This window comes from Nipponia nippon, unplaced genomic scaffold, assembly GCF_047370975.1.
Source record: "Nipponia nippon isolate SJK-2023a ecotype South Korea unplaced genomic scaffold, ASM4737097v1 scaffold_18, whole genome shotgun sequence".
NCBI lineage: Eukaryota > Metazoa > Chordata > Aves > Pelecaniformes > Threskiornithidae > Nipponia > Nipponia nippon.
In genome coordinates, this window is record NW_028262334.1 from 3,806,780 (window position 1) to 3,834,469 (window position 27,690).

Consider the following 27,690-nt stretch of genomic DNA (forward strand, 5'->3'; position numbering starts at 1 on the left):
CCTGGGCCAGGAACATCGCTTTGCTCCTGGAAACCAATTTATGCTCTTTTGCAAGAAATTTGCTGGATGCCGCCGATGCCCAGCATCATCTCTGCGGCCAAGGGGAGGAGGAAGAGGAAGGTGGCAGGGCTGGGATGGGGGATGCCCCTGCCCCACGAGGGGCCTGGCACTGACCCATCCTCTCCCCAGGGCTGACGGAGATGTGCCGGGACTGTGGGCAGCAGAGCCTGGACTACCTGGGCGAGCTGAAGGACAAGCAGACACTGGGGCACGCCGAGCTGGGGGACGTGCGGCGGGCGCTGCGGGGGGTCCTGCAGCTGGCCCAGGTAGGAGATGGAACCCAGCGCACCCACCTTCTCGCCCAGGGCTGGCAGGGTGGGTTATTTACTGGCATTGGTATTTCCGAAGGAAAAATCAAAGCAGGCAGTTAATGCAGAAGGACGTTGCCTCAGTTTGTCAAGGTGGGATGTTTGCTTGCACCCTTCTGGCTGGACCTTGATGGACAGCTTTTAAAAAAAAAAAAAAAAAAAAAAATCAAACCATGGCTTTCCCCATTGTCCAGAGCTGAAATTGAAGACGCTGGGTTGGGGTGAGAGCTTTGGGGTGGTTTGTCCCCCATACCCACAGGTTCTGGTGCTTTCCTTGAGCCATCTCAGCTTCCGAGCGCCGAGACCCTTCCTGGTGGTGCGTGGAGACAGCCATGCTCAGAGCAGCTGAAGTCTTTCAGCCCAGTAACCCCTGCAGAATAAAACTTCCCAACTTTCAGATATTTGTTCTCATGGAGCCCCCATTAGTCTTTTCCATTAAACCGCTATTAATTCAAAGGCTGTTGGCTCTCTGGAGCTCTGTCCTGCCAAAACTGCTCCTGTGATAGAGTTTTGCCACCTTGATTTGGGGCATTTCTTACCTCTGAGGTCCCTTGTGCCATGCAAGTTGGTGGCACATGTGGCTCCACCCTCAAGGTCTGCAGAATGCTGCTCCTGCAGCTTTATTTATTTAGAGGGGAAAAAAAGAAGGCAGATACCAAACCTTGGTTTGGTGTTATTCCTTACAAATATTCCCTTCTCTCCCTCTGCCTAAAACCTCCTGGCGGCTGCTGCCTCTTCTGGCAGGAGCTGAGGCCCAAGAGCTTAGACATCAAGCAAGAAGAGCTGGGGGACATGGTTGAGAAGGAGATGGCCTCCACCTCAGAGGCGATTGAGGATGCTGTCAGGCGGATAGAGGTGAGACGAAGCTGCAGGACAGGCCATTTTAGTTCCTCGGGGCAGGAGTGTCCGTTCCTCCTCCACCCCGCTCGCCGTCACAGCAATGTGGTGTCCAACCCTTCCTCTTAATGTTTCCCAACAGGAGATGATGAGCAAGGCCAGAAACGAGAGCTCTGGTGTTAAGCTTGAAGTGAACGAGCGGTGAGTTTTGAGGGGTGGTGTGTGACAGCCGCGGGCAGGTTTCTGTCCCATGCCCATACCCTGCGGGGCTGTGCTTTACTCCAGAGCTGCACATGCAACCCGGTGCTGCATCGTCCTGATGCTGAGCACGAAATTCTCTTTAGGAGGGTGGACCTTCATCTTGCACGTCTAAGCCAATTGTTCACAGCTGCTTTGTGGGCCGCTTAGAAATAACCTGCAGGCTGGCCGGTCTCCAAAAAAGGCCTGTTTTCTAGCTGAGGCCAAAGCCTGCTTCCCTGGATGCGGCGTCAGAGGATGCTGAACGCTTGTCTCTTGTTTCCCTACAGGATTCTGAACTCCTGCACGGACCTAATGAAGGTTAGTACTGCAGAAACCTAGCTGGGGTGTCAAGACTGTGCAAAACTGTAACTTCCCACCATCGGCAGCTTCAATCCTTCTCTCTAAAATCCCCATCAAATACCAAAACCTGTTTTTCTTTGTTCCAGGCTATTAGACTTCTTGTAATGACATCTACAAACCTACAGAAGGAGATAGTAGAAAGTGGCCGGGTAAGTCCTCCCCTACCCTCGTATCTTCGCACTGACATGAAATATGGGAGCATCTCCCACAATTTGCAGAAACACAGGCTGAATTTTGTGCTTTCCCGTGTTAGCCATGCTCTGGCAGCCTCACTTGCTGGAAATGGGCTGCTCAGCCCTGTGCCCTCTGCAGGCGTCGCTGTCACCTTTGCAAAGCCTTGTCCATCTAAAGACGCCAGCCCAAACTTCTGTGTGTGAAACCCAGACCACATTCACAGACTTGGGGCTCCAAAGTTAGTTTTCTCGATCTGTGTTTAAGCAGGCCGGTAAGAGCGACCTGAAGGACACAGAAATGCTGCCAATCCCTTGATTTATGGCTTTATATATGAATTTATATATTGTTATATTTTATATGGATGTTTTATATGGATTTATAGATTGTTGTATATTAGAAACAAGTTAATACAGGCAATAATATTCTCATAACAACAGGGGGCAGCAACAACTCAGGAGTTTTATGCCAAGAACTCTCGCTGGACTGAAGGGCTGATCTCTGCCTCCAAGGCGGTGGGCTGGGGAGCCACGCAGCTTGTGTAGGTACCCCCGGGACCTCTCCCATGGCCGACCTCTCCCACGGCCGCTGCAGGAGGCTCCTCTCCGGGCACAGCTCCGTGTGCTGCGCCCAGGGCTGGCCCACGCTTCTGCATCGCCCGATAACCCAAAGTGTCCCGCTGCTGAGTCTGCATATGGAGCATTATTGCTAATTCCTTATAGAACCGGGACAGACCACACGATCGCCGAAACAGGGACTGCCAATTCCTCCCTGTTTGCAAAATGTGAAAATTACTGCAATGAAATGCTCCATGTCCTGGTTGCTGCTTAGATGCTCGTGGTCGGGGTGGTTGGGATCGGGGCAGGGTATCCCCGTGCCAGTGCAGGAAATGTGGGGGCTTTTTTGGACAAAGCTTTAAAAATCTCATCCACTTCATTATGGAAGCATAATCCTGCCCCCGTTGATATTTTACACCCAGCCAAAACTTCTGGATTTGGGCTTTGAGTAATTGCTTGTAAATGAGCTTTAAATAATTACAGGCAATGCTGCTGGTTCAAGGTCTGGTGCCAATTTCTAAGGGTATAACAGGAGGTAAATAACCTACACTTGCTTCGTAGTGCACGGCGAGTATCTCTAATCCGATCTCCCTTCTGATCTGAACACAGGGAGTCAGCAGACAGAGTCGTCCTGCATACGGGCAAATATGAAGAACTGATCGTCTGTTCCCATGAAATCGCCGCCAGCACGGCCCAGCTGGTGGCTGCCTCCAAGGTGAGTGTCCCAGCAGGACTGCCTGCACGCGGCTCCTCAAGTCTTCAGTCATTTCTGTTCCCACGGTGTTGTCCCGCGGATGCTTTCGGGCAGCAGTGTGTGGCTGTCCTGTCCACCAGTCCTGCAGCCTGGAGTGAAGGGCAGCTCTTACTATTTTCCAGTCAGTCTCTGATTTTTAATCCATGTGTCTTCACCTGCATTAATATTCCCACACCTGGCAGGGCTTGCCTCAGAAATGAAGATGTGCAAAACCTCCCATCTTCCCCCTGTCAAGCTGATGATGTAAAGAAAATGTTAGTAACTAACGAGAAACCCCAAATAAGCAACTGCAGCAGCTAGCATTGAGAATGATGGATTTTGGTCCTTGCCACCTTTCCTGTCAGTGTGGGCGAAAGCGATGTGGAGGGAGTTCAATGAGCAAATGGGGATGCAGGCTGGGGGGAGGAGGACCCATACTGCTTTTTACGGCAGATGGTTTTAAAACTAAGAGCATGGTTAAAAAAAAAAAAAAGCTCTGTCTTCACCAGTGCTGCTTATCCATGTGTGCTTGGCTCAGGTGGGAGTTGAGCTGGTTTGGTGTCCTGGGGCTGAAGGGCCTTGAAGGGGTCACCTTGTCTGGCTGTGATGGGATCATCAAGAACAAACGTGTCCATCTGTCCGTCCGTCCTTTTCACCCCTGGGTTTTCATCCCTGAGGACTGTTCTGACATGGTGTGATCGGTGGCTCTGCTCTCATGCAGAACATGGCTGCCTGGGGGCTCCCCTGAGCCGGCAGGAGCCGGTGCGGAGGTGCCGTGGTGGGGACCCACAGCCGTCCCCGTGCTCGTTGCAGGTGAAAGCCGAGAAGAGCAGCAGGAACCTGGGCCGGCTCCAGGAGTGCTCGCGCAACGTCAACGAGATGGCGGCCAACGTGGTGGCTTCCACCAAGTCGGGGCAAGAGCAGATTGAGGAGAAAGGTGAGATTTTTATGAAGAAAGGGGAGAAATAAACACCCCAAATCCCTTTCTGACCTAGTGAACACCCCAAGGTGCCCCGCTGGCTGCGCTTTGGCACGTGAGGGTCCTCTGCAAGGGGTGCGCTCAGCGAGGACCCCCCCGCTTTTCCCCACAGACACCATGGACTTTTCGGGCATGTCCCTCATCAAGCTGAAGAAGGAAGAGATGGAAACACAGGTATGGCCATGAGGGTGGATTCAGTGCTGCCACCCTTGGGCCAGGCTGAGGTCCTGATCCGGACCCATGCAAGGCAGGGGGGGGGGTCCCTTCTTCTGCCCCTCCCCCCCAGCGTGGCGCTGGGGTTGGCAGGGGGGGATCGCACCCCCGGGGTGCGCAGGGCCCAAGATGGCTGTTTGGGTGCAGGTGAAGGTGCTGGAGCTGGAGAAGCGTCTGGAGGGCGAGCGGGTGCGCCTGGGCGAGCTGAGGAAGCAGCACTACGCCCTGGCCGGGGGCTACGACGCGGTGGAGGACGGGGAGGCGAAGCCAGCGCCGGCCCCCAGGCGAGGCATCCTCAAGAAGCCCCCCCTGGCCCAGAAGCCCGGCCACAGGGAGGTAGGGTCCCCAGGGGGTACATACACACACACACACGGGGGGGGGTGCGTTCACAGCGTGAGCGACTGATATTTCACTTTATCCCCCTCTCATTTCAGCCCGAGCGAGACGCTGGCCCGTACCCACCTCATGGGGCGAACTTCTAGCGAGGGCTGGCTGTGTTTTCAACAGGTCGCATTGCCTTTGCGCTGGCGTGCCTTCGTGTGCGGGGGTCTCCTCACCACCCGGCCTGGAAAACTGGATTTTTAAACAAATTTTTTTTTTTTTTTTCCTTCACTTGATTCCTATCTGTGGGGGGGGGGGGCTCCTGCCAGCTCCCTGGGCGGTGCAGGATGCCCTCCTCTTCCTGGCCTGCCAACCGGCTCCCTGGTTTAATTTAATTTAGGGTTCTTTTTTTTTAAAAAAAAAAAAAAAAACACAAAACTTTATCAGCACTAGAAGTTTTCAGTAAATGTAGCTCTCTACTGTACTGCTCAGACCCTTTCAAAGAACTGTGAACTGTTTTTAAAGTAGGAAACTGTTGGGCTTTTCTTGCAACCATTTTTTAAATTCCCCTTTTTCATCCTGAGGAATAATTCGACTTCGTTTCGGCGTGGGATCGGCCCTCAGTGGAGAGGGAGACGTTAGCCTTAACTGGCACGAGGAGCAGGGCTTTTGTAAGGGAAAAAGCAGTTACTGGCACACACTGGCAATAAGGATACAAACTGTTTTTTTTTCCTTTTCTATTTTTTATTACTACAGCAACATCAAGGGATCAGTTGCATTATGTTTTATATTTAAGATAATTAGCAGAATTAAATCTAACCGTGGCCTGTGGGAGCTGGGGGATAGAGAAGTCTGCAGCAATAACAAATTACTGATGTGGCGAGACACGGGGGCAGAAGAAAAGTTCTGTCGGCTCTATCTTCCCTTGGAGCTACTACCACGATGTAGATAATTAAAAAAGCAATATTTAAAATACGTGTTGCGGTGCCTGGTGAGCTTGTCGGTGGGGAGGGGGCCGATGGCAGTGCCGGGGCCGTGCTGGTTGAAGCAAGCCAGCCCTGAAGCGTGGGGCAGCGAAAGGCAAGGGTATGCCTTGAAAGTTAGCTAAAGCACCGGGGCAGGGTGGGGCGCGTGGGCCCTGCGCCCACCGAGGTGTACATGGTGGTTTATATATATATATGTGTGTGTATGTGTGTGTGTGTATATATATATATATACAGACATACACAGAGCTCTCTGTGTGTGTGTATACACACAGATATATGGGTATATGTATACATTTGTATGTACATATAGCTGTGTGTATATACAGATGTACACACAAATATATATCTTGCTTTATAGCTACCTAGCTATATAGATATAGCTATGTATCAAACTATATATTGTGTGTATTGTGCTTTTTTGCCTCTGTGTGCATACAGTATTTGTATAGCCACAACTATCTAGCTCTATACATGTATCTCTAGATCTACACATATTTATCTCTGTAGATAGAGATATACATAGCTATAGTGTGTCATGTCTATATGTATCTACCTATATGTGTGCATAAATATAGATACAAACACATATATATGAGTCATGTCTCTGTATATGTGTAGCTATATGTATCTATGTGTGTATGGCTCTGTGTGTGCCTATATATATGTCTGTATATATAAAAATTTATATATATGCACGTTTGCATAACTTTCTATAGCTAGATACACACATATATTTCTGTGCATACGTGTGTATAGGTCTGTATCGCTGCAGTTCTCCCCATCGATGCGGCTGCAGCGCTAAGGCAGGACCCAGCCCCTGCCCAGCGCGAGCAGCTCCCGGGGCAGAGTAGCACTGGAATTTCTGCTGCTTGTGCTCACACGTGGCTCTCAGGGTGACCAGGGCGGCTGGTGGCCTTACTGAACGTAAGTAGCTTAATCAAATAAAAAGCAATCCAGCCACAGCAGTGTGGGTGCAAGGTCGGTGCTGCCTTCCAGCCAGGGCAGCCGGTGCCTGCAGCCTGGCAGCTGCTCATCGGGACCGTTGGCACACACCTGCAAGAAACGCGGATTTGGTTTATTCTGTGCTTACCTGGGCACAGCGGCAGGGCCGAGCGTCCGTGCACCTCTTGGTGCCCCTTGGATGCGTCAGTGAAACGGGAAGCCTGAAGCATTTGGAGCTCAGCAAGGATGCCCTCGAGGGGACAAACACAGCTCCCTGGGATTTAAGAGGCGATTGGTGAGGGTTCCTTGGAAAAAAGCCTAGAATCAACATTTTCATCCAATTCCTTGTGACACCACCCCCACCCCCACCCCCCCCCCCCGGCCAAATGATTACAGTCAAATTTCATACAAGCCACAGGAAAAACTATGGCTCAGTTCCTATGATTAACAATAGACTATAAAGCAGTTAACTAGAATTACGAGTTGCTGTATCTCAAGAAAACACATTTATGAGGTAGTTTATTATTTATTTTAGCTATGTAGCAGGCTCATGATGACTTAGGAGCTGCAAGGTTACATGCCACAAAACAGACCTTACAGTTTTATGAGCAACTACTCCAGGCAGCGTAGCAAGCGACGATTCTCATTTCCCAACCAATTGTCCGTATAAAGTGCGTTCCACACGAACAGGCTGCGGTGTTTATACTGGTGTCACTGGGCAAGGCAAGCAGCTGGTCTAATCCTGCAAGTTATGTCGAGATCGCCTCCAGCCCAAAGATTTACATCCTTCTCAGCCTTGCCACGAAGCTATGGAGAACCTCTTATCTACAGCAGCGGGGGGGGAGGGAGAGCTGGGAGAGGGCTGCGCAGCTGCATCCCTCGGGTGGCTGCTGCCACACCGAGTGACAACGTCGCTTGCGATACAGCAGGGACCGTGGCCTGCTCCATGCTTCTGAGTTTCGTTTCTTTCAGAAACCTTTTCTCTCGGTACAAGGAAGTGCTTTCCGCAGTAGCTCGCCGTCTATTTATAGACGGTGATAAAGATATATTTGCTGGGAGACTGACATCATCCTAACCACTCACAACATTACATTTCATAATGGAAATACTGATTAATCAAGAATGCTAACTTTTTAAAATCTCACTATTTTAAGTTTAGCCACAGCTATATTTAAAGAATTAAAAAGTAAAATGTGGCTTTAAGAGCAATGCTATGGGTAACCGTAACTTGTTCAACCCCACTGCTGGTTCACTACCATTTACTTAAATCGATACCTCCCGAGGCTGCAGGTGAAACAACCCAGGCCAGCACGTACAAAGTCTCAAAAAAATATCAGCAAAAATAAAAACAAGCTCCAAAGGCCACTTAAAGTGTAACCTGTGGGCTAAAGTAGTTTTTATGCCAAAATGAAGTTTACTGTCCAGGCTAAGATTTTCTGAACTCCCAGGCTTTTTGGGAAGTATTTGCTATTTGTAGCAGACCAAAAAAAAAAAATCAACTGCAAACTGCGTATGCACAGGTTTATTTTGAGACTCCATCCAGACATCCTGCTGTGCGGGATCCAATTTGCTAATGACTTTTAAATACCATTATTGTCTCTGTGGAGAGAGGAAGATGGTTAACTTGATGTGCTACTGAGAACAAATTTTACTCGGTACCTGTGACAAAAGAAATGGAAAATAACCAAGCGGAAGTCGTGAAATATTACATTCTGCTCCCTTCCACCAAGGTTAGTCGAGTCAATTTATTTTTCTCGAAGCAGCTTTCAAAGAGCCTGTTATCAAAGCCCTCCTTTCCCCACCCTTTGGCTCCCTCAGCAGCCATATCTCCAGCAACCACAAATTAGTTTGAACACGAGCACACAAAGCAGCTGCAGTTAGGAACAGCATTGCTACAGAGAGCAAAGTTTACAAAACACAAGTGTCTCTTAGATCATTGGGGGGAAAAAAAGTCCATTGAAATCAAACACACAAATAGAAAAACACTGCTGCTACATGCTCTAGGAAGCCAGGTAAGAAAAGCTTCTGTAAAAGTAAGTTTTTAACAGCCCTTAATTAAAGCCGTGAACAGCATCCACCCGTTTGCAAGGGATTTTATTTCCCTTCTGCGCCTAACCTGCCGGTAGCGGCGACTGAGGCACGAGTTACTGCCTCTGGGCAGAGCTATTTTTAGTGACAGTATTTCCCGAACAGCCCCATCAGAAAAACGACTTGGGAAATACAGAAATATCAGCTAATACAATCATTTAATGGATACCTCATAGGTATGCAAGTTTAAATCAAAACAGAAAAATCCAAAGGAGGTATGTATTCCCCTTAAAAACCATCTATCGCGTCTGGTAGCGTGAGACATCGCATACGCACAGCAGCCCAAAGGACATTATGACATTTCCACAGTTCTCCACAATCAGCATTTTCTCCTCAACCTGGTGGTCTCCTTCCAGTGCTGAGATCTGCAGCCACTTTGTCACCTCCCATCCTCCACGGGATGCGGCCGGCTTCTTTCAACACTAATGAATCTCTCAGAAATTAGCCCATCCAGAGCAAACTAGAATAACGTGCAGCTTTAAGGGCATGTAGCAAGGTGTGGGATTAGCTTATGTGATGAGAGGAAACGTTTTTAGCTTTGAAGGAAAAAATAATTCCTACTCATCATCTACAAGAGTGCAGAAAAAGCACCCTTGAACAGGTTGGAGATAGTAAGTAGTACTGAGACAGCCTTTAGCTTACAGCAGGATCCAGGGTTCCCGGTATGCGCTAGCAAGGCTTCCAGCCTCAGCAGTCTGTGCTTTGTCCTGCAGGTAGGGAGAAAAATGGAGATTTGGCTTCAGGTGGGGTCGAGAGCCCACCAGAGGCTGCCCGGGGACAGCCTGCTTGAGGGCCAAGAGGGCACCTGGGGCACCGGTCTCAATAAGGCTTCTCTAAAACTTCCGTTGACGTAAAAATCTCTCAAAAGAACTCAAAGCAACACGTGTCTTGTTTCTGGTGACAAAGTCTCGGAGAGGTGAACAGGCATACCTGTAAAAGATCTGTATGAGGGCTGATTAATACACAACCAGAAGAGGACTCAAATTACAGGAACAAGTGCTACTGAAGGATCTGCGTAGGCTGGCGCGGCCTCTGAAGCCGGCTTCCAGGGAGAAGGGGCAAGTCAAGACCGCGTGAAATGCTGCCAGCGTATCACTGACACACCACTTGCCTTTTCTGTGTTACTTTGCTTTTTTTGTTACCCGTTACACAACTGACATGGGAGCCTCCCGCCCAGCAAGGTCCGACCGTACCGGGTTACCTCTCCTTCGCACAGGGAACGATCCCACCCAGGACGATCCCCTGGTGCACGCAAGCCACGGGGAAGGGCCACCCGAACCCCGATTTCGGAGCAGGCACTTCTTGAAGTTTTGCACGCACCTTCTTCAAGCTGCAAAACACGGGCGTTGCTGCAAATTCTTAGAAGAGCCGAGTTAAAGAACTGCAGCTTTACATAACACCATCCCCTTCCCTCGCCTACCTGCACTGAGTCAGCACAGCAAGTTTTCCTCAGCTGTACTTCCCTATTTCTGCATCAGCAGAAGGTTATCAAAGCTCCGTAGCCACCGCAAACGGAACGTTATCAAGAAACAATTGAAAAAAAGGGATTTTCTTCCACATATTATCAGTCATTCTGCAGCAGGACTTCTATTTCACATCGCTACTGAAACAACAGATATCACAGAAAATGGTATCGGGTCTTTTCTGCCCTCTGACTCATATCATACTCCTAAATAACTTTGGTTGACTCATTTGTCTTAACACGTCTTGGCTGAAAGCGAAGTTTTTCTTCTTTTAACAAATAAAAATGGCTTTCCCACTTCCTTCAGCTTCTCCAGGTGAAGACTCTGAACACTTCCACTATTCCAGCTAATCGTAGGAAACGAAAGCGAAAGGATTCTACCTGGCCAGAGAGCCCACCTACCTCCTGGCCACGATTACACCACGCAGCATCGACTCCGAGCACACCTATCCTGTATCAGCTACATACAAAATGGACTCGCTATATCCAGTCACTAAAAACACGGCCAACAGATTTACTATGAGTAATTAAAGTTATCTTCTTGCAAATTTATGTTCTACATTCACCTACAACTGTTTTTATGTTGCTACATAAAAACCACCGCTAGTATTGAAAAACATTAACATAACTCCACCGTGATTAAATGAAGCCACAACAGGAACACGACACCAAGAGAGATATGCTATTTTATTTAAAATCAGACCACAGTAGATTACAGAAAGACTTATTATGCAAACAAATCCACTGTATGTTTCACAACTTGCTAGGCACATAAAATTGCCCCTTTATCAGACTGTCCAGGATTACACAGAGGAACTGTTCAGGTGCAGGACGACTCTACCTCCTCAGAACCCAATGTTTGCCAAGTAGCTGTATATTCAGGCTAAAGGAATTGTCGATTTGAGCTCTGTATCTAAGTCGTTATTCCAGTTTGAGAGGGCAGAGAAGTCCCAAAAGAGGTCGAGACTGAGGTTGTGGAAGTTGGGGCACTAAACGTGCTGGTTACCCATGACGGGACTGTGCCCAGGGCTCTGCCTCCGGGCATCACGTGAAAGCTTATGTTCTCTATCGTCCCTCCAGGGCCACCGGTACAAAGGTGACCTCTGTGGATCAGCTGTGCTAGAACAACCGACTCCGCTTCCTCCAGGAGACAGCACTGAAGTGCAGCGAAACTCATCCTTGAGTTCGAACCGTTCAGTGCTGATCATCCATCAACCAACCTAACCAGATACAATTGAATTAGTCATAACTTACAAAACTGCATACAAAAGACTGGCAAAAGTAAATGCCATCCAACGAGAGCATTTTCAACGCTACCAACACTCTAAAGCCGTGTCACACATTGTATTTAAAAGATTTTTCTCCACTCCAATTGCTTTGGGGAAGTATATGCTATTTGCAGCAGACATTAAAAATCCTCAAGACAACATAATAATATATATATTTCGGCAAGCATACTGAGCCACCCCCTCTCAAGTCTCAGCTTGCCTATGGCATTTTAATCTCACTATCTTATAAACAGTGCAAATTAGTATGATTCTAAACATCCTAGCCATAGCAGAATTTATTTATTAGCTATAACAGAACAGGAGAAGCTGTCGAAGGGCAACGGGTCGAAAGCACTGACCCATCTCTTGCCCCACGCATTCAGGTTAGTGTTTCCTAACACTTGTTTCTGAAAGGATTTAAACAGCTTTCCACAGCCATCCTTCTCCTTTACCCTTAAACATCACCAGCAGTCAAGTATATATTTACAGTTTGTGCGCACACACACGCAATTAATGGCAAAACGTTTTCCATGAGCAGCTGGATTTCAGTTACGAGATCGCTATAACTGAAACATCACATTAGTTACATTATCTACGTTCAAACTTATCCATCAGTGAAGGCAACTATACGCTTACAAATAGCAGATACGGCCTTTGTTTCTTCTGAAGTATGAGGGTGAGTTTTTTCGTAGAAGAATGTGCTCTTGAAGAGCCCTTGAATTAGAGTTAAGCAATGGCCATTCAAATGATAAAAATGCTAATATCCTAGTATTACAATCACAAGTAGTGATCCTAAGGCACATGAGCCACATGCATACGCAATAATGCATTGTTTTGCTTTCAGACAGAAAAATTGCATTAGCTTTGTTTGTATTTAGTTTGCACAAGAGTTTGTTTTTAGAGAAAGTATCCCTGAAAGGTCATGTTATCACAAAAGTTACCAAAAGACAGAAAATTTAACAAGTAGTAAAAATATTTTTGGACTACTACCACCAATAAAGTTAGATACATAAAATGCAGTGCAAATTCACAATACACTTATCTATCACTTCCATCACTTCTGAGGATTTTCAGCCCTCGGCAAAAAAGTTGGCACTTGATAAGTGTAAAATATACCTGGTTGTTTTTATTAAATGTTAGCAAAACTAATTTGAGAGTGTTTTAGAGTTTTTTGTGTAGCAGGCTCAAAGTACGGATTTCTGTACTCAGTCACCACCCTGGTAGCGCCCACCCACTTTAATTCTTTCTAGGACACAAATCATTTCTACAGCAGCCTTATGTTTAGCATTCAGATACAACAGCTGCCCTCCAAATACCAGCACTAATAGCACAGCAAAATTACTTTGAAACGAGTCATAATTAACCATGCTTATACGAAGCTTCAGTGAGAAAATAATACCAAGAAAAGATATTACACTATTTAAAAAAAAAAAACCAACACATCCTGTACCATCACTAGATTACAGAAAAAACACACTTTGCAAACAAATCCAATGCACGTTGCTTCACAAAATCCCCCATCTATAGAGACTTTCCAGACTTACACGGGGGAATTGGTTCAGATGCCAGTAAGACTGACCAACCTTCTGCCCTTTGTCTTCAGAAGGCAAAACAAGCCAAATAACCATATTTTCAGAATAGAGAGCTTCCTGTTATGAGCTTAATTTCAGATTAGTATTTGCTAGCAACCACCACACTCCAGAGGAAATGATCAAGGGACAGTCAAGGGTCTTACGTAAAGAAAAAAAATAGCTATTCTATTTTGACTGATGCTGTTTGTAGTACAGACTTCCAAACAATGTAGTGCATTCCAGGATAATGATATGAAAACGTTTTGAAATAATGCAGGGGCTATGACACTTTATGGACTGTGAGTTTCTTAAATTACCATGAATTAGTTCAAAGTTGTTTGTGGATGTGAGAAATTGATAATAAATTTATGGACACATTCTGCACAAGCGACAAGTGTTAAGATTTGCCTCCCCCAATGCTAGAGTAAAATACCCGCCTGCGTCTGCACCTTAGGCTTCAGGAGTCACCCTGAGAATGAAATCTGAGCTCCCCTAAAAGCCTCCCCCTCCAGTGGCATAAGAAGTCAAGAATGGATTATGTAAGATGCAAACAGCCACCATGGAGTTCAAAAAGCTTTTCTGTTTTGCCTGCTTGCAGAGAAACGTTAACTGCGAATTCCAGATAGATACGCATGCCAAAAACTGCAAAACTAAAGGAAATGGGAAAGTTAAAAATAGTTCTGTCAAGCGAGAGACTGAGTTTGAGGGATAAAATGAAATTGTGGAGCCTCAAGTGGGCAAGTACATGATGTGAAAACCCAGTATTTGATTAAGAAAGTACCCTGCCTAGATTCCTGGAATCACATGATATCAAAAGCTAAGCACCTGTGTAAAAAAATCACTTCTGTATCCAAGGTGTGGAAAATAATTAAAAAAAAATTGTAAGAAAAAGTCTTAACAGGCAAGGAAATAAAAATGCCTGGTAAAGTTTCTATAAAACTCTAAACTGGCTCTACAAACAGTTTAGTTTAATTTCAAGAGACCAGGACTTTCAGGATATCAAGCTATTTAGGAGTGGGAGGAGTGCGTACTTTTATTATGAAAAGTCTTAAGGTAACAAGTGAAATGTAGAAATGAAACTCTTGTAACTTTTACGGTCTAAAAGCCATAGAACATTTTCTGACAAGAGTTTTTCAGCTCAGCGAGCTCTGAAAACATTGTGCACCTGGCCACAAATGCCGTTGTCTGGGCACACTGCAAAGGATGCTGATGCGGTCCATTGCAACTCTTTGCCCAGCATTCAGATACGGTTGTTACTATCCAAACACTGGCACTAATAGAGAATTCTTTAGAGAGACAAACAGCTCCCAGTTTGCCACACATACATCCAGCTGCGACGGGAATACATCAGAACAGAGGAGGATGCTGATTTACCATCGCTAAAGAATTCAGAGCATGATTCAATTTGTAATGTCAGGAAATCAACTGTACGTTGTTTCACAATTTGACGGATTTACAAAATTTAGACCCTACCACCTTCCTAGAAAAACCTTGTTGTCACCGATATTTGAAAACAAAACCAATCACATTTACCAAACGCAATTGCAAACCTCTGTGCCACAGCTCGGATTTTGTACTCCATTGTGCAAAAAACAGAGGCTTTCCATTGCCTACATTAAGTCTCTGACGGAGAGAAAAAGGAAATATAAGCACCAATACATAAGTTAGGCGCACCAAGATATTCACTGGAGGATAAAGCCAGGATGTGGTGGAAGGCGAGGTGGTCTTTGGGGAAGAGCTGGAGGATACTGTGGTACAAACTGAGATGGGTATCCTGGCTGTGGCATTTGACTTGCAGACTGAACTCCTGGTCGAGGGGGGAGAGGAGGATACGGAGCACCTGGATAAGACAGAGCTGGTCCTGAACTCATGGCTGCAGTAAACGGAGTAGGAAAGCATCCTGCTGGGACTGAAGAAGGTGGAGGGGGTGGTATTCGTCGGGGCACAACTGAAGGAGGAGTGTTTGCATCCGAAGTGTAGGAATCTTGAGGTGCTGGTGTTGTCTCAGGCGCTCTTGGCTGAGCCTGCGGCTGAACCTGCGGAAGTCTCTGTCCCTTCAGCACCATTTCTTGGAGCTTCTCAATTTTCACACGTCGCAGGTGAGCCAGTTTACGCTTGCTCTGGTACTCATCAATGAAGGAATCCAGTGGTATTTCACCATCAAGAAATTTTTCTGCCATATTCTGTCAAATACGGAACAATCTCTTAGAAAACAGCATACTGCAAGAGAATCTAAATGGCTTATATCCTAAAAATAGCATAATTTTGCCTGTGATTTTCCAGCTTGCATACGGAAGATGACTGGCATACTAAGAATTCTGAGCAGAATTTTGAATTAGCTATTACTCAGAAGCATTGGGAGTTAAGTATCATTTTTGCTTAAATTTATACTAAAGCAACAGCAGTAAGAACATCTGAATCCAGCTCTGAACGTTCCCTTGATCATCAGAGATGGGAACAAATCAAGTTCAACAGCTTTCCAGATTGCCAGCTAAGCTGAAATACAGCTCAGTACTGCCTGCAGTGCCAACAGAAACACTGACAACTCTGCAAGCCTCAGTACGGAGAGGCAGATTACTGCTAAGCCAGGTTTACTATTCACGCTTACTTGTGGCTTTGGGTAAATGATGTTTAATAATTAAGAGAGGTGACCATACATATAATCACAAAATTCAACTTGTCCTGGGAATTTCTTTTTCTGATCACAACTCAGGGCCAATAAGCAGCTCCTTCCCCTGATGCTAACAGGCTATGTAGTTATAGAGAATGTTCTACAGGCAAATCAGCAAACAAAACCAAACATTTCCATTATTCTGAAAACAGACCACCCTTCAAGCCCTTGTATCACAGCGAGTGGTGACTACTGGCACCTAGACAGATACGCTGAAATCATAATGGAATATTTCACCAGCAATGCTGGAGAAAACACAGTGCAGGCGCAGTTTTTCATTAGGTTACTAATTGACATTTGTAACGGATTAATAAATATACCAGGCAAACGCCATTAAAAAAAATATTCCACATCTATATGCTATGAGCTTGAAGGCAATGCCAAGGAACTAAGACAGTTTGGCTTTCTTTTCTGAAAAGGAGCGTTTTCTCTCTTAAACTTCAAAGATGAAAGAGTAAAAAAATTACTCAGATAAAAAAACTCTCGCTGAAACTCTTCATTGAAGTTGAAAGCAAAGACCAGACCATAATCTTAAAAATATCCCTTTAGTCCATTACATGTTCAACACTATACTGCAGCTGTGTACATTCAAAGTCTTCGGTAATCGGTGTTATTGGCAGAATCGAAGTGTACTGTCATTACCTCTGTGTCCTCCTCAATCTTAGCCCCCTCTGTCTGAAGCAGCGCTAGCAGCGTCTCCAGCGAAGCATTACTGGATTGTCTGTCTGTAATGGCACAAGGAGAACAGTAAACGACAGCTGGCTCGAAGTGACTTCTAACTGAAGCTATACAGCCTCAGCAAGCGTAAAAATTCCTAAGGCACATACGTACAGCTAGCATACTCCATTGTTCTAGACAGGATGATCTACAGTAAGAAAATTTATTAAGTAGTTTAGGAATATTATCAGACTGCTAAAGCTGAAATTTAATTACAATGATATATTTATAATATTGAAAGACAAAGCACTTCAACAAGTGCAGTATCAGACGTACAATACTTCATAATTCAGTATGAAATGAGAAGGTTAAATGCAATAGTCCATTGGATTTATGATTAATCACTGAAAATTCAAATTATGTTTTGCTTTTTAGCAAGGTAAATGAATTTGATCATTTAGAGAACGGCAGGGCAACAACAGGTAGGTAACCACACAGTTACTAGGTGTAACAGATACTTAATAAATCATGAGAAGCATGATCTATTTCAGAACTACACAAGAATGACATTTCATTTTGTACCCTAATTCACACAGCTGAAAATGAGACACCAAAAACAAACAAGCAAAAACTGCAACAGATACACATTCCCTTAGAAAACAGCAAATCATGATCGTCAACACAAACTGTTACCTAGTTTTGTTTTCTTTATCTGGTATGCTTCAAAAAGAACTTGCAGCTCTTGATATTTTTCAGTCAAATTTGATTTCAAAGATTCCAACTTTGGCTGGTACAAAAGATTGCCTTCTGCCAGACTGCGGTTGCTGGCAAGAGTCATGTCCTTGCTGTGTTGAACATTTTGGGCCTGGGGGGGGGGGAAAAAAAAGGTGCGTGAAACGATGGTGAAAAAACTAAGCAAGACTAACGGTTATTTAGACAATATGAGAATTTCAAAACTTCTAAATAAACAACAAAAGTAAGCTCTCTGTAGAAAATAGTACTATGGTATTGGACCTGCAACTAATAACAATACTTTTGCACTTTTTATGAACAGTGGGAACGTCTACTGTTTTGGTGAGTACGGTCAGCTTCAGCTATTGCGCTCTTTTCCCATAATCTGTTTTTTCTGCTACATGAAATCCTTTCTCACAAACTGTATTTTTACTGCACAACTAATACACTGTTTTACTAGCATATCATCTAGAAGGAATAAGAAGGTCTATGCTGCAAACAGCAGCATATATTTGAAATAATCTAAATCTATATATCTAAATCTATATAATCTATATATTTGAAATAATCTAAAATGACAACGGACTGTTGAAGCTCATGGGGGAAAGACCTTCAGCGGAGCTGCCCTGAGAATAAGGATCTCTTCTTTCAGCTATGAGCACCTGTGAATGAATCGCTTCTGAACAGGAATTAATACTGACCTGAAGTCACTTTCCTGCACTTTTTTTTCCACACGCAGCAGAGAGCTCATTAAACAGCTTTCTCCTCCAAACCGGGAATAATAATTACTTGAAGAGTTTGCGTTGTGGGCACGGACTCCTAAGAACCCCCCTCTCCTCTGAGCGGGGACAGAGGTGCCCGCGAGCCCTCCTGCAGGCAGAACGGCTTTTGCCCGATCAGAACAGGAACCGGGTTCCTGCCGCGCTGCAAGAGGCAGGTTTCACCTCGGCGGCACGGCAGTGGTTACTGCGTAGAGACAACTCTGGGCGCTCACTTAGGCATTTCTGCTAAGTGGCAGAGGAGTGCAGTTTATGTCACCCAAGTTTCTTCTAAGTGTTGTCACAAATTTATGTGAGGTCTGACCTGCTGGCTGTCACAGCTTTGTGAGATCAGATTTTTACATTCACGCCCTGCTACCCGAAGGTGTTTTGTATGAACTTTTACTCGTTATTTAATGTAGATGCTTCTTCATTCCCACCTCACGCACCACCCTTACCATTCCCCCATGATGAGCATTGACAGATAAAGCAACAGTTATTCTTAAAAAAATCTTTGAATCCCAGCAGTAACATGCAGAGTAATGTCATCCTTCATCTTATTAAAATGCAAAAACCTAGGACTGCATCATTACAGTGCCTTCTCCAGAATATTCTTCCCCAGAATATTCTTCCCCAACTATGTTAAATCAATCCTGGATTAATGCCAAAAGCTTGTTTCTCAGTTTAATCCTTCTGCTTAACATATCCTAGCCCAAAGACATTGTGCCTAAAGAACAAATGACAATTCTCAGAAAACCAAGATTCGGCAAGATTCTGAGTTTGCTCAGACACACACACATGTGATTTTATCAAGACAGTCTTCACGAGCTTTGGGGAAAAAAGCAAGGGAACTTATTTCAGATTTTCAGTCAGAATCAACAAGTGGGACAGTTTTCCCATGGCACAACAGACTGATTCTATTAAGCTGCCTTCAAAATCAACGAAACATTTGGTACGCTTTTTGTGACCTCCTACATTAATACGCCCCTTCCAGCCCACATCATCCCTGTTTAGCTATAACAGATCTTATTTATGGACAGTTGCACTGAATTCAGTGCAAACACGAAGAGTACAGTGCTTTCTTCCTTTCACACTGATGGGTGGATATAGGAGAGCCACACCTCAGAAACAGAAGAGGAAACCCAAATGAGCCATTTAAAAGCCCCAGAAAAGGGCAGGATCAGAATGCAGGTGTTCCTGGCAGTCTGAGCACATGACTAGGTGCATCAGATGAAAATATTTTCCAAGTGTAGCAACAGTGTCTTCAAAAGCAACTACTTCCTTTTGAAATATTTATACACTGCTTTAATCTAAATTCAAAATTGGCTCAATGTTACTTAAACATATCTCTGGCCCCAGATACCGCTCTTCAAATACCAAAGTTTTACTCTCTTACACCCTGTTCTTCCTAAACCACTTCAAAAAAAATCAAGGATAACGCTGAGTCCTAAATTCTACATCAATCCAAATAAAATTCTATTCCAAACTGTGTAAATTGGAGAAACTGTACTTGCGATACTGTTTTGTCTTCTCGAGATTCTCACATCAAGCCTAAACAAGCTTCCAGCCCTATGCTTGCATTCAACTTGAATCCTTTCCAAGAATAAAAAGAAAATCCTTTCTTCTCACTTTTGAATCCGATGCAAAATAATTTAAATTAAACTGGTTGCTTCCATTTGTTTCTTCTCATATGATCCAATGCTGTTAAGACTGTTGCTTTCAGAAAGCCTAAGTCCCCCTATTTTACACTTTTTCTAACAATTATGAAGGGAACTAAAATACACACGATTTAACAGCTTAATTACTGGCATCCAGCTTCTTACCAAATCACCTGCCATCACCATAAGTTTTGTTAACTACCTGTCTTCTGAGCTGCCAGCCAAAGAATATTGCGTGCAAAAAGATTCATGGTTTCTGGTGCCTCTCCTCTTTCACCATTTTAATGAGCAAACTACTTCCTTCAAGCAACTTCAATTTGCTATGGTGATTGTATTGTCACTGTTTGCAAGGCTGATATTCTCATGTCAAAGCAATTGCTGCGGTCAGTCTGGGAAGACCAGTTTTATGAGTGAACTTTGGTCTTTCTTCAGGATGAAGAACGTGCACATTTCCTCTAGGGAGAAAAAAAGCCAGTGGACACAAACCTATAAACCTTTCAAGAGCACAAATCCCAGGAAAAGGAAACTTTTACTGAAATTATATATAATAGAGAGGAGAAGGAAGAACTCCAGGTAAACAGACAGAATAACAGAAAAAGCTTCCTTAAGTCAGATGAGGCTTTTGTGGTGTTTTTAAACACTACTTTTAAATAACTCTCCTGCCTCAAGTACCACCGTGTGTCTCAACAGGACTAGGGAGGGGAAGGAGGAAGCAAATGCCTAACGTTCTACAATGATTTTCTGAATAACTTTACTTTGAAATAATTTCAAATGTGTAAACATGAATAAATATCAGCATGACATGATGTACCTGACTTGTAAAAATAAGAAAAAAAATAAATCAATATTATGATCTCCCTACATCTAACGCAGAGTGACATCCTTTCCTGTCCTTGGCATCTGATATCTAGCAATTATGGACTACTCTAAACTTAAGCAAAAGTCCTTGGTTTAAAACTGAAAAAGTTAAGGTATTCGTAATCGCACTTGAAGTTACCGTGCTTGAAATTACACAAGACTTAATGACTCAACTTTTTCCATATTATAGCACTTCTTAGAAGGGCACGTTTTTTTCTACAGAAGTTGAACAAAAAACATGATTGATGTTTAATGATCAATTCAAGTATCACTCTTGAAGTCTTCACTTTCAGCATTAGTCTGTGTCAAATTTCTTTAAAAAATGGACAGTTGGAGAGATGAGAAACTCAAATTGAGTCTTACTCAAAACCATGAGAGAACCAGTTCCTCAAATACAAGGTAAGCTTCAGAATGACATTTAATGAAACTTAAGGAAGAGCTCGTGAAGACCCATCCACCTCTTCAGGACATTTAAATGCTTCATGTCACTGAAAAAAGCTTGAAGTCTGTGGAATGAGTAAATTCTATTTCACAACAAATAGAACAAATGTAATCCTAAAGCAATGCAACTTGAATACAGTCACGATTTTACGAACCAGAATAATCTCTGGCACTGATGTTAAGATCCGCGCAATAAACTTCTCTACAACTGTTCCACTGCGTTTAGAAGTTAATTCAAGGAATCAGAAAAGCAAACACTCTGAAGTTAACCTAAAAAGCCCTATAGAAAAACTTTCAAAAAACGTTGACTAATTTAAAACAAACAAAAAAAAAAAAACAGTTGCAAAATCATCCAAGGGTCAAAGACACAGTACAGCATGACCAGTCTATTAAGATTATCAATGCACCACAAAGCATGCTTTCAGCATCCATTCACAGCTTCCCAGAAGCCCAAGACAACAGCCAAGCAAGGAATACATCCAGCAGAAGTTATATTGTTGTCGGATGTGTTGTGTGACAAAAATGCGTATTAGCAGGGAACTGCTACTGCATCAGATGTTCACCTGCCTACTGGAAGTGCAATGAAAAAAAGTTATTAAGAGAAATAAGCAAACAGCATGCGACTCCAGCCGAATTGCTAACACGACTTTTGAGGTCATAAGCATTTCAACAGGCAGGAAACATTAATCTGAAAACAGATGAGAAATACCAGTCAGAATCACAAGACATAATGAGATAGGACAATATTAAAAAGAACATACGCCTTTTTTTTTTTTTTTAACTGCTAAGCTCTCACTATGAATTCTGAATGGGACAAATGGGGCAATGATACTGAGCTGCTTATAAAGGGATTTTAATGGCAGAAGTATTGCTCACCGCTGAGTAGACCACTCAAATCAAATTGTGCGTGCTGCAAGAAAATGAAGCCACGGACACACAAAGGTTATTAAAGACAAAAATCATGGTTTATGCAGCACTTCAAAACTTAAGATGCTTAAAAAGTGAGGTCTTTTAACAGAAATAATTTGAATAATTTTACTCAAGGACTTATTTAATGATCATTTACTCCAAGAACAGGCAGCAGCAACTACTTTGGGAATTGAGACTCTACTACTTCCATCAACCGCAGCTTCGTTTCATCCCGCTTTTAAAAATGGAAGAAAAATGCTGGATAAAATTAAAGCAGAAGCTAGTACTAGCTTAGCAACATTTTTGTTTATCATTTACTCCAAAATAATGGTTTGCAGCAAGAGTTATTTGTGCAAAACGTCTCTAAGCAGTGTCGCTCCTGTTCATCTAAAAGCACGTTCCCAGAACAATTCCAGACCAGATGCCTCCTGAGATGCAGTCTGAGCAACTGAAATCCCAACTACCCACAAAGTCCATCAAGCGCTGCTATAATTATAAGCTTGCCTTGGCAAGCACCACAGCAAGTAGTCTCTCAGTGCTTTCAAGAACAAGTCTCTTACGGATCTATAAATAAAAGGAAGTTTTAAGTAGCACCATTTTAATTCCTTTATACATAGCATGTATCCACGTTAGTTTTAGGTTTCTCTGGTCGTGCTCTAGTCTTTATCATTCCCACATCCTCTCTTTCACTTACACATACTTGTAATTAGGAATAAAATATGCAGTCACACTGCGGAAGTGTAACGATGCACATTTGGAGTGTCAAATTAATCCCTGAAACAGGAGCTGACAGGTGCAGAGTAGGAGAATAGAGACTTCTTTTACAGAAGAAGATTTAAGAATGCTTTTCATTACGTACTGGTGAAGGATAATACACCTTCTAACAACATCTGTTTGGTAATAAATATTAATGCATATTCCAAAGTAATTAGATTTGCTAAATTTAGGGCTTCTGATTACGTAAGCATTAGCTTTAAAAATGACAAAATAAAGGTTAAAAGGTAAGCTGCAATTCCTAAATGTTTAGTCCAGAGGAAAAAAGACACCCAGAACTGCAGTTCAACTGCACTCATCAGACACAGGCAGGTTACTCATTTGATGCTTAGCCAGAAAAGAAAAATCTATAGTTGTCACCGAGTCTAATTCCTAACTTTGCAACTAAATTTCATGTTTGGCAAACAAGAACATAACCACTTGCACAATGTGGTTTTAGGACAGGAGTGGGAATCCAAGAAATCTGGGCATGCATTCACAGAGTTTTAACGTGGACTTTCTACGCTGCCCGATCTTTTCAAACGGCTTTTGAAAAAAGGACTACACTTGAAAACCTCTTTTGTGCTTGCCAGTGTACTCTGAAATCCTGGGATGCGAGGAAGGCAATACATTTCTGACTTCTTGACTTCACATAATTAAGGTCTGGAAGAGCAAATAATTTTTGGCAATAGAACTTTAGTGGTCAGTAACACAACGTTGCACTGTTACTGAAGTGATGTTCCAGTAGCTAAAAAGAAAACTCATTTTCACAGGAGAAATTCATCGAGCTACCACGAGTCTTGGGTCACAAATTCTCTCATCTATGCTGTTTAGAGTTATCACGCCGAGATTGACTTTTAAAAACAATGTACTTTTATTTCATAAAGATGAATACTGTAGATGTACTACAGAGATTAACCTCAAAGGATTATTAAAAAAAAAAAACCCTCCTCAATTTTAAAAGACTAGCAGTACCAGACAATTGGCTTCCTTCCTCTTTCTATCAGACAAGATGTTCGTTGTTCAAGCACTACAAGCCCAGAGGCTTCAAAAACAATCTTACAGAAGGAAAAAGCAGCAGCTTAGCTCTTTGATGCCACATTTTCACATACCTGGGGATACAGCATGAAGGACACTGTATATGCACATTACCCCAGCAAAACATGAATGTGCGTGTGAGCACCCACACAGAGAAAGATATATATTTTTATAGATATATATATATAAATAAATATATATATATATACACACACACACACATACCCACAATGACATATACAAATCCTGCTCAAATGCTTCACAGGAATACATTCCCTTTAAGGCTGGAAAGTGCCTATTTTTAGCTATTAGCAAGAAAGCCAAGTGGTTTTCCAAATCCTCCTCTTTGTGAAAAAAACACTGGTTTTTGAGCTGGGTTTCCCTTGCAACAAGGAGAACAAAGGTTTTTTCAATTATGGAATAATCAGCTTCAGCCAACTTTGCCACTAAAAATACAAGTGACCTCAGAGAAGTGACTCAGGAATCATGATTTAATTGGCATGCCACAATGAAATTACGAATCTAAGGACTTTGGAATTACGCTACAATCTAGATACATATGGAGTGACAACTGAATACCTACACAAGGAGCAATGAAGTCACCATGGTTCCTCCTTAATGTTCAGGATTTCCCCCTGCCTCTTCCTGCCACATACTTCACAGCAAAAAATCAGGACCCAATAGCACAAACTCAAGCAGTAAACAATTCAGTGACAGCAAAAACAGAAATAGAAAGAAGTATTCGAGCATGACCAGTTCCTTCCAAGGTGGGTAAATGCATTTCTAGTTGAACAGACTCCAGTAAAAGCCTCCACACACAGTAAGAGAGGATTATACCAGACACTAGTATAGCCATATTTCCACACAGCTTGAATACCTTCAAACCTAGCCACACTTTCCAAACACCACAAAATATTCCCTCAGGCCTGGAGAACTTTACTCTACAATTTAAAAGCCTTCTGTTGCCAACAAAAGAGGGAAACCGGAGGGTCAAATTGAGAATATGGTCCAGTTCTGCAGTGAGAGAGAATCTTTTCTACTACGGTCATGAGGTTTTCTGTCACTTCTGACCTACAGTCTTACGTGTGTATTGACAAATAAATATATAAAAAAAAAAAAGCCCACTGAGCCAGGCCTTTTGCTGATGTACGTTGTCAGAGGTGATGCTGAATCCAGCAATACTCCACCCATTTACATCTTCACAAAGCTAAGCCCGTTATAATCTGTTGACTTTCCTTAAATATTTAGTCTTGATATAGAAGGGTACTCCTGCCCCTCGGTAAACCACAGTGCCTCTAAGATCTCTGCATGTTTTACTTATCACAGCAGTATCTGTTTCTTCAGCAGCTTAAGTTCTCAAGACATAAGCTCATATGAAAAGCAATTATGCCTGCCCCCCTCTCACAAATCTATTTACACAAAGTTCAAAATACAAATTGTTGCATAATGCAGCAAGTAAATTCCTTAGGACACCTTATTATCTCGGCCTCAACCTTCAGTGGGCCTCTTCATCTGTGATACTTTGACAATTTGGTTTGAGGCGACCCAGAACAATTCCTTGGAAGTACCAAAAGGGCAGGAATCTTAGTTTGAGGGAAAGCACTTATAATTGATTTTACTTAATAAAACAAGATTCTTTGTCAAGAATATATTGCCACCTTTTTTTCCTTGGGGCTTTTGTCCTCTAATTAAAAAAACCAAACAAACAAGACCCAGAGAAGTACAGCACTTTTCTTTCTTTTAAAATTTTCATATAAATGGTTTCATCTTATTTGTTGTTAGCTGACTACACAGTTAGAGGCTTTTAGGAGCATCTGTGGTCAAATAAACCTGGAACAGTCTCATATCAGAACAATAATACACAGGGTCCACTGGCATATAGAAAAACCAGTAAAAGACAGCCACAGCAGCAGGAAGAAAACAGGCTTCTATTTTCTTTTAATAAGCATAGATCCAAAAGCACGGCTTAGAGTCTGATACACTGACAAAGACATTTCAAATAGGCAAAAAAAGCACCAGAAAGCCTGACAGCCTCCACTGCGCCCAGCATACCAACGCGGGCACACAGAAATCTCTTTCATATTGTTTTGAATTAAAGTTGCGCTGAGATCGAGACCACAAATAGCACCGACTTCACCCTGACAAAATCCTTCGTCGTGGCCAAGGCACAAAACAAGGGCTGTATTAACGGAAAAACTGATCCCACCTCCGGTCCGTCAGTGTCTCCCAATTCAGGACAAACCGCGCATTTTCAGCACGGCGAGCCCTCAGCCCCCCTCCTCTGGCACCCAGCGCTCGGGGGAAGTGCCCGGGCACAGGCACCCCTTTCCCGAGGGCCAGCGAACAAAAGGCCGGGAGGGAGAGGGGGAGGGAGAGGGGCAGCAGCGCTTCCCGCAGCACGGGGGCTCCGTAGTTACCGGCCGCTCCATGGCGGAGCCGTGACCGCCGAGCAGGGCCGGGGGGAGGGAGTCACCTGCGCCGGGGGTGAGGGGGGAGGCGGTCATTAGCACCCCCCAAATAGCAAATGGTAACGGAGGCGGCGGGACAGCGAGCCCTGAGCGGCGGGGCCCCGCGGGCAGCGCCCCGGCGGGCTGAGGCGGGGGGGGGCGGTGGCGGCCCGAGGGGAGGCCGCGGCCCGGGCGCGGGGCTGCGCGGTCGCCCCTCACCTCTTCCATCTCGCGGGCCATGTCCTGTAGCTGCTCCTCGTCGTCCAGCAGCGCGCTGAGCTCCTGCAGGCTCAGCGCCTCCAGGCGCCGCACGTCCAGCGCCATCCCGGCGCGGCGCGGCCCGGCTCCCCCCGGCCCCGCTCCCGCTCCCGCCGCCGCCAACCGGAAGTGCCGCGGCGGTGTCGCCCCGGCCCGGGGTGGGCACCGCCCTCGGCGCCCCCTGCTGGGGGGGCGGGCCGGCAGCGTGCGGGGCGGGGCGTACCAACGGGGCTGGGCGTCGGCGGGGGGGGCGGCACTGGGGTTCGCGGGGGCGGACGGTACCAAAGGGGGCTGGGGGCGGGGAGCGCTCAGGGGCGGCTGGCGGGGGATGAGGCCGCGGTGGCCTGAGGGGGCGAGCGGGGCCGTGGGGAGAGGGGCAGGCTGGGGGGCTTCGGGGCGCCTGTCTGGGGCTGGCTGTGTTGGACGAAGCCCACCATGGGGTCACAGCGCACCAGGCCTCCGGGCCCGAGGCAGGGCAGGAGAAGGGTCCCGGGGCGGCGGTGCCCGGCCCGGGGAAGGCCGCCCGCCGGGGGAGGTCGGGCGGCGGTGCCCGAGGACACCGGGCCTCAGCGCCGGCCCGCGGGGCCCCTGGCAGCGTGCTTTGCCTGCCTCGGCCATGCGGCGCCGGCCTGCCGCTCGAGGCCCTCGCCGGCCCGAGGGACGGCGGCCGTTGGGCGAGCCGAGAGGCCAGCGGGCTCGCTGGGACGGCTGGGCTTCCATCTCGCAGGCCGGCACGGGGAGCGGCTGCGTCCTGCGCCCTGCCAGGCGTGGGGAGCTGAGCTCTGGGACTGCGCGTCGCCACCAGACACCGCCGGATCCAGTGCTCCTGCCTGCAAGTGGTGCAGGCACTCTTGCTCTCCTTTTGTTTGTAACTGCACAGCTGTAAATTAGGAAGGAAAATCAGTAGAATTATTTAACTCGCACTTCCTTACCAGGTTGGGACTTGGCTACGGTAAATCTCAAAAGAGTGACTGCATTATTGTTCTCAAGCCTAGGCTGAATACCTAGTTAGGTTAAAAATAGCTAAAAATTGTATCTTGCCAAGCTTTGGTGCTGGGTCTTTTTGTCCGTCTTAAGCACTTCTTCAAGAGTGAAGGTCAAGAAATGATCTATCAAAGATGTATTTTATGGTGAATTTAAATACTTTTGAAATGTAGTGCAGCATCAATTAAAATATTATAGCTAAATTTTGTTCTGATTTATAAAGTCACCAACACTTTACTAAGCGTTCTGCAGTAACAGTTTGGAGCAGTGGCTCCCCAATTACTACTGATGTTAGCATAGCTGATAAAGACAATTATGCCTGGAAATAACTAATTGTGCTAACGTAGCCTAAGTCGTATCCATGTTTAGGCGCGCACCACCTTCCCGGCCTGCTTTTATAGCTAAGGGATCGTGGGCGTGCTTGTTTCCG

At 45.0% G+C, this 27,690-nt stretch overlaps 2 protein-coding genes across 3 annotated transcripts in view; one reads left to right on the top strand and one right to left on the bottom strand.

Annotated features, from left to right (window-relative positions):
• The window catches only part of HIP1R (huntingtin interacting protein 1 related), a 19,008-nt gene extending 13,254 nt beyond the window's left edge, over nt 1-5,754 (top strand). Inside the window, exons 22-32 of the mRNA XM_087754348.1 lie at nt 190-326; nt 1,113-1,223; nt 1,348-1,406; nt 1,733-1,763; nt 1,892-1,954; nt 2,417-2,517; nt 3,143-3,248; nt 4,080-4,203; nt 4,358-4,419; nt 4,606-4,794; nt 4,893-5,754. Of these exons, the coding sequence (XP_087610474.1) occupies nt 190-326; nt 1,113-1,223; nt 1,348-1,406; nt 1,733-1,763; nt 1,892-1,954; nt 2,417-2,517; nt 3,143-3,248; nt 4,080-4,203; nt 4,358-4,419; nt 4,606-4,794; nt 4,893-4,940 (1,031 nt within the window). The 3' untranslated portion in view covers nt 4,941-5,754. The remainder of the gene's footprint in view (nt 1-189; nt 327-1,112; nt 1,224-1,347; nt 1,407-1,732; nt 1,764-1,891; nt 1,955-2,416; nt 2,518-3,142; nt 3,249-4,079; nt 4,204-4,357; nt 4,420-4,605; nt 4,795-4,892) is intronic.
• VPS37B (VPS37B subunit of ESCRT-I) lies at nt 3,534-26,415 on the bottom strand. Of its 2 annotated transcripts, XR_015704024.1 has the most exons (9): nt 26,238-26,415; nt 17,118-17,289; nt 16,410-16,492; nt 14,771-15,279; nt 9,997-10,125; nt 7,301-9,736; nt 6,856-6,981; nt 4,921-5,031; nt 3,534-4,164 (listed from the first exon to the last, which is right to left on the bottom strand). XR_015704024.1 is itself a non-coding variant. In XM_087754349.1 (4 exons), the coding sequence occupies exons 1-4, from the start codon at nt 26,340-26,342 to the stop codon at nt 14,779-14,781; spliced, it is 861 nt and encodes a 286-aa protein (XP_087610475.1). In that variant the 5' UTR covers nt 26,343-26,413; the 3' UTR covers nt 10,926-14,778. The 2 variants fall into 2 exon arrangements, 1 of the variants encoding a protein (XP_087610475.1); XM_087754349.1 differs by lacking the exons at nt 3,534-4,164; nt 4,921-5,031; nt 6,856-6,981; nt 7,301-9,736; nt 9,997-10,125 and having other exon boundaries at nt 10,926-15,279; nt 26,238-26,413.
• Nucleotides 26,416-27,690: the final 1,275 nt, after the last annotated feature.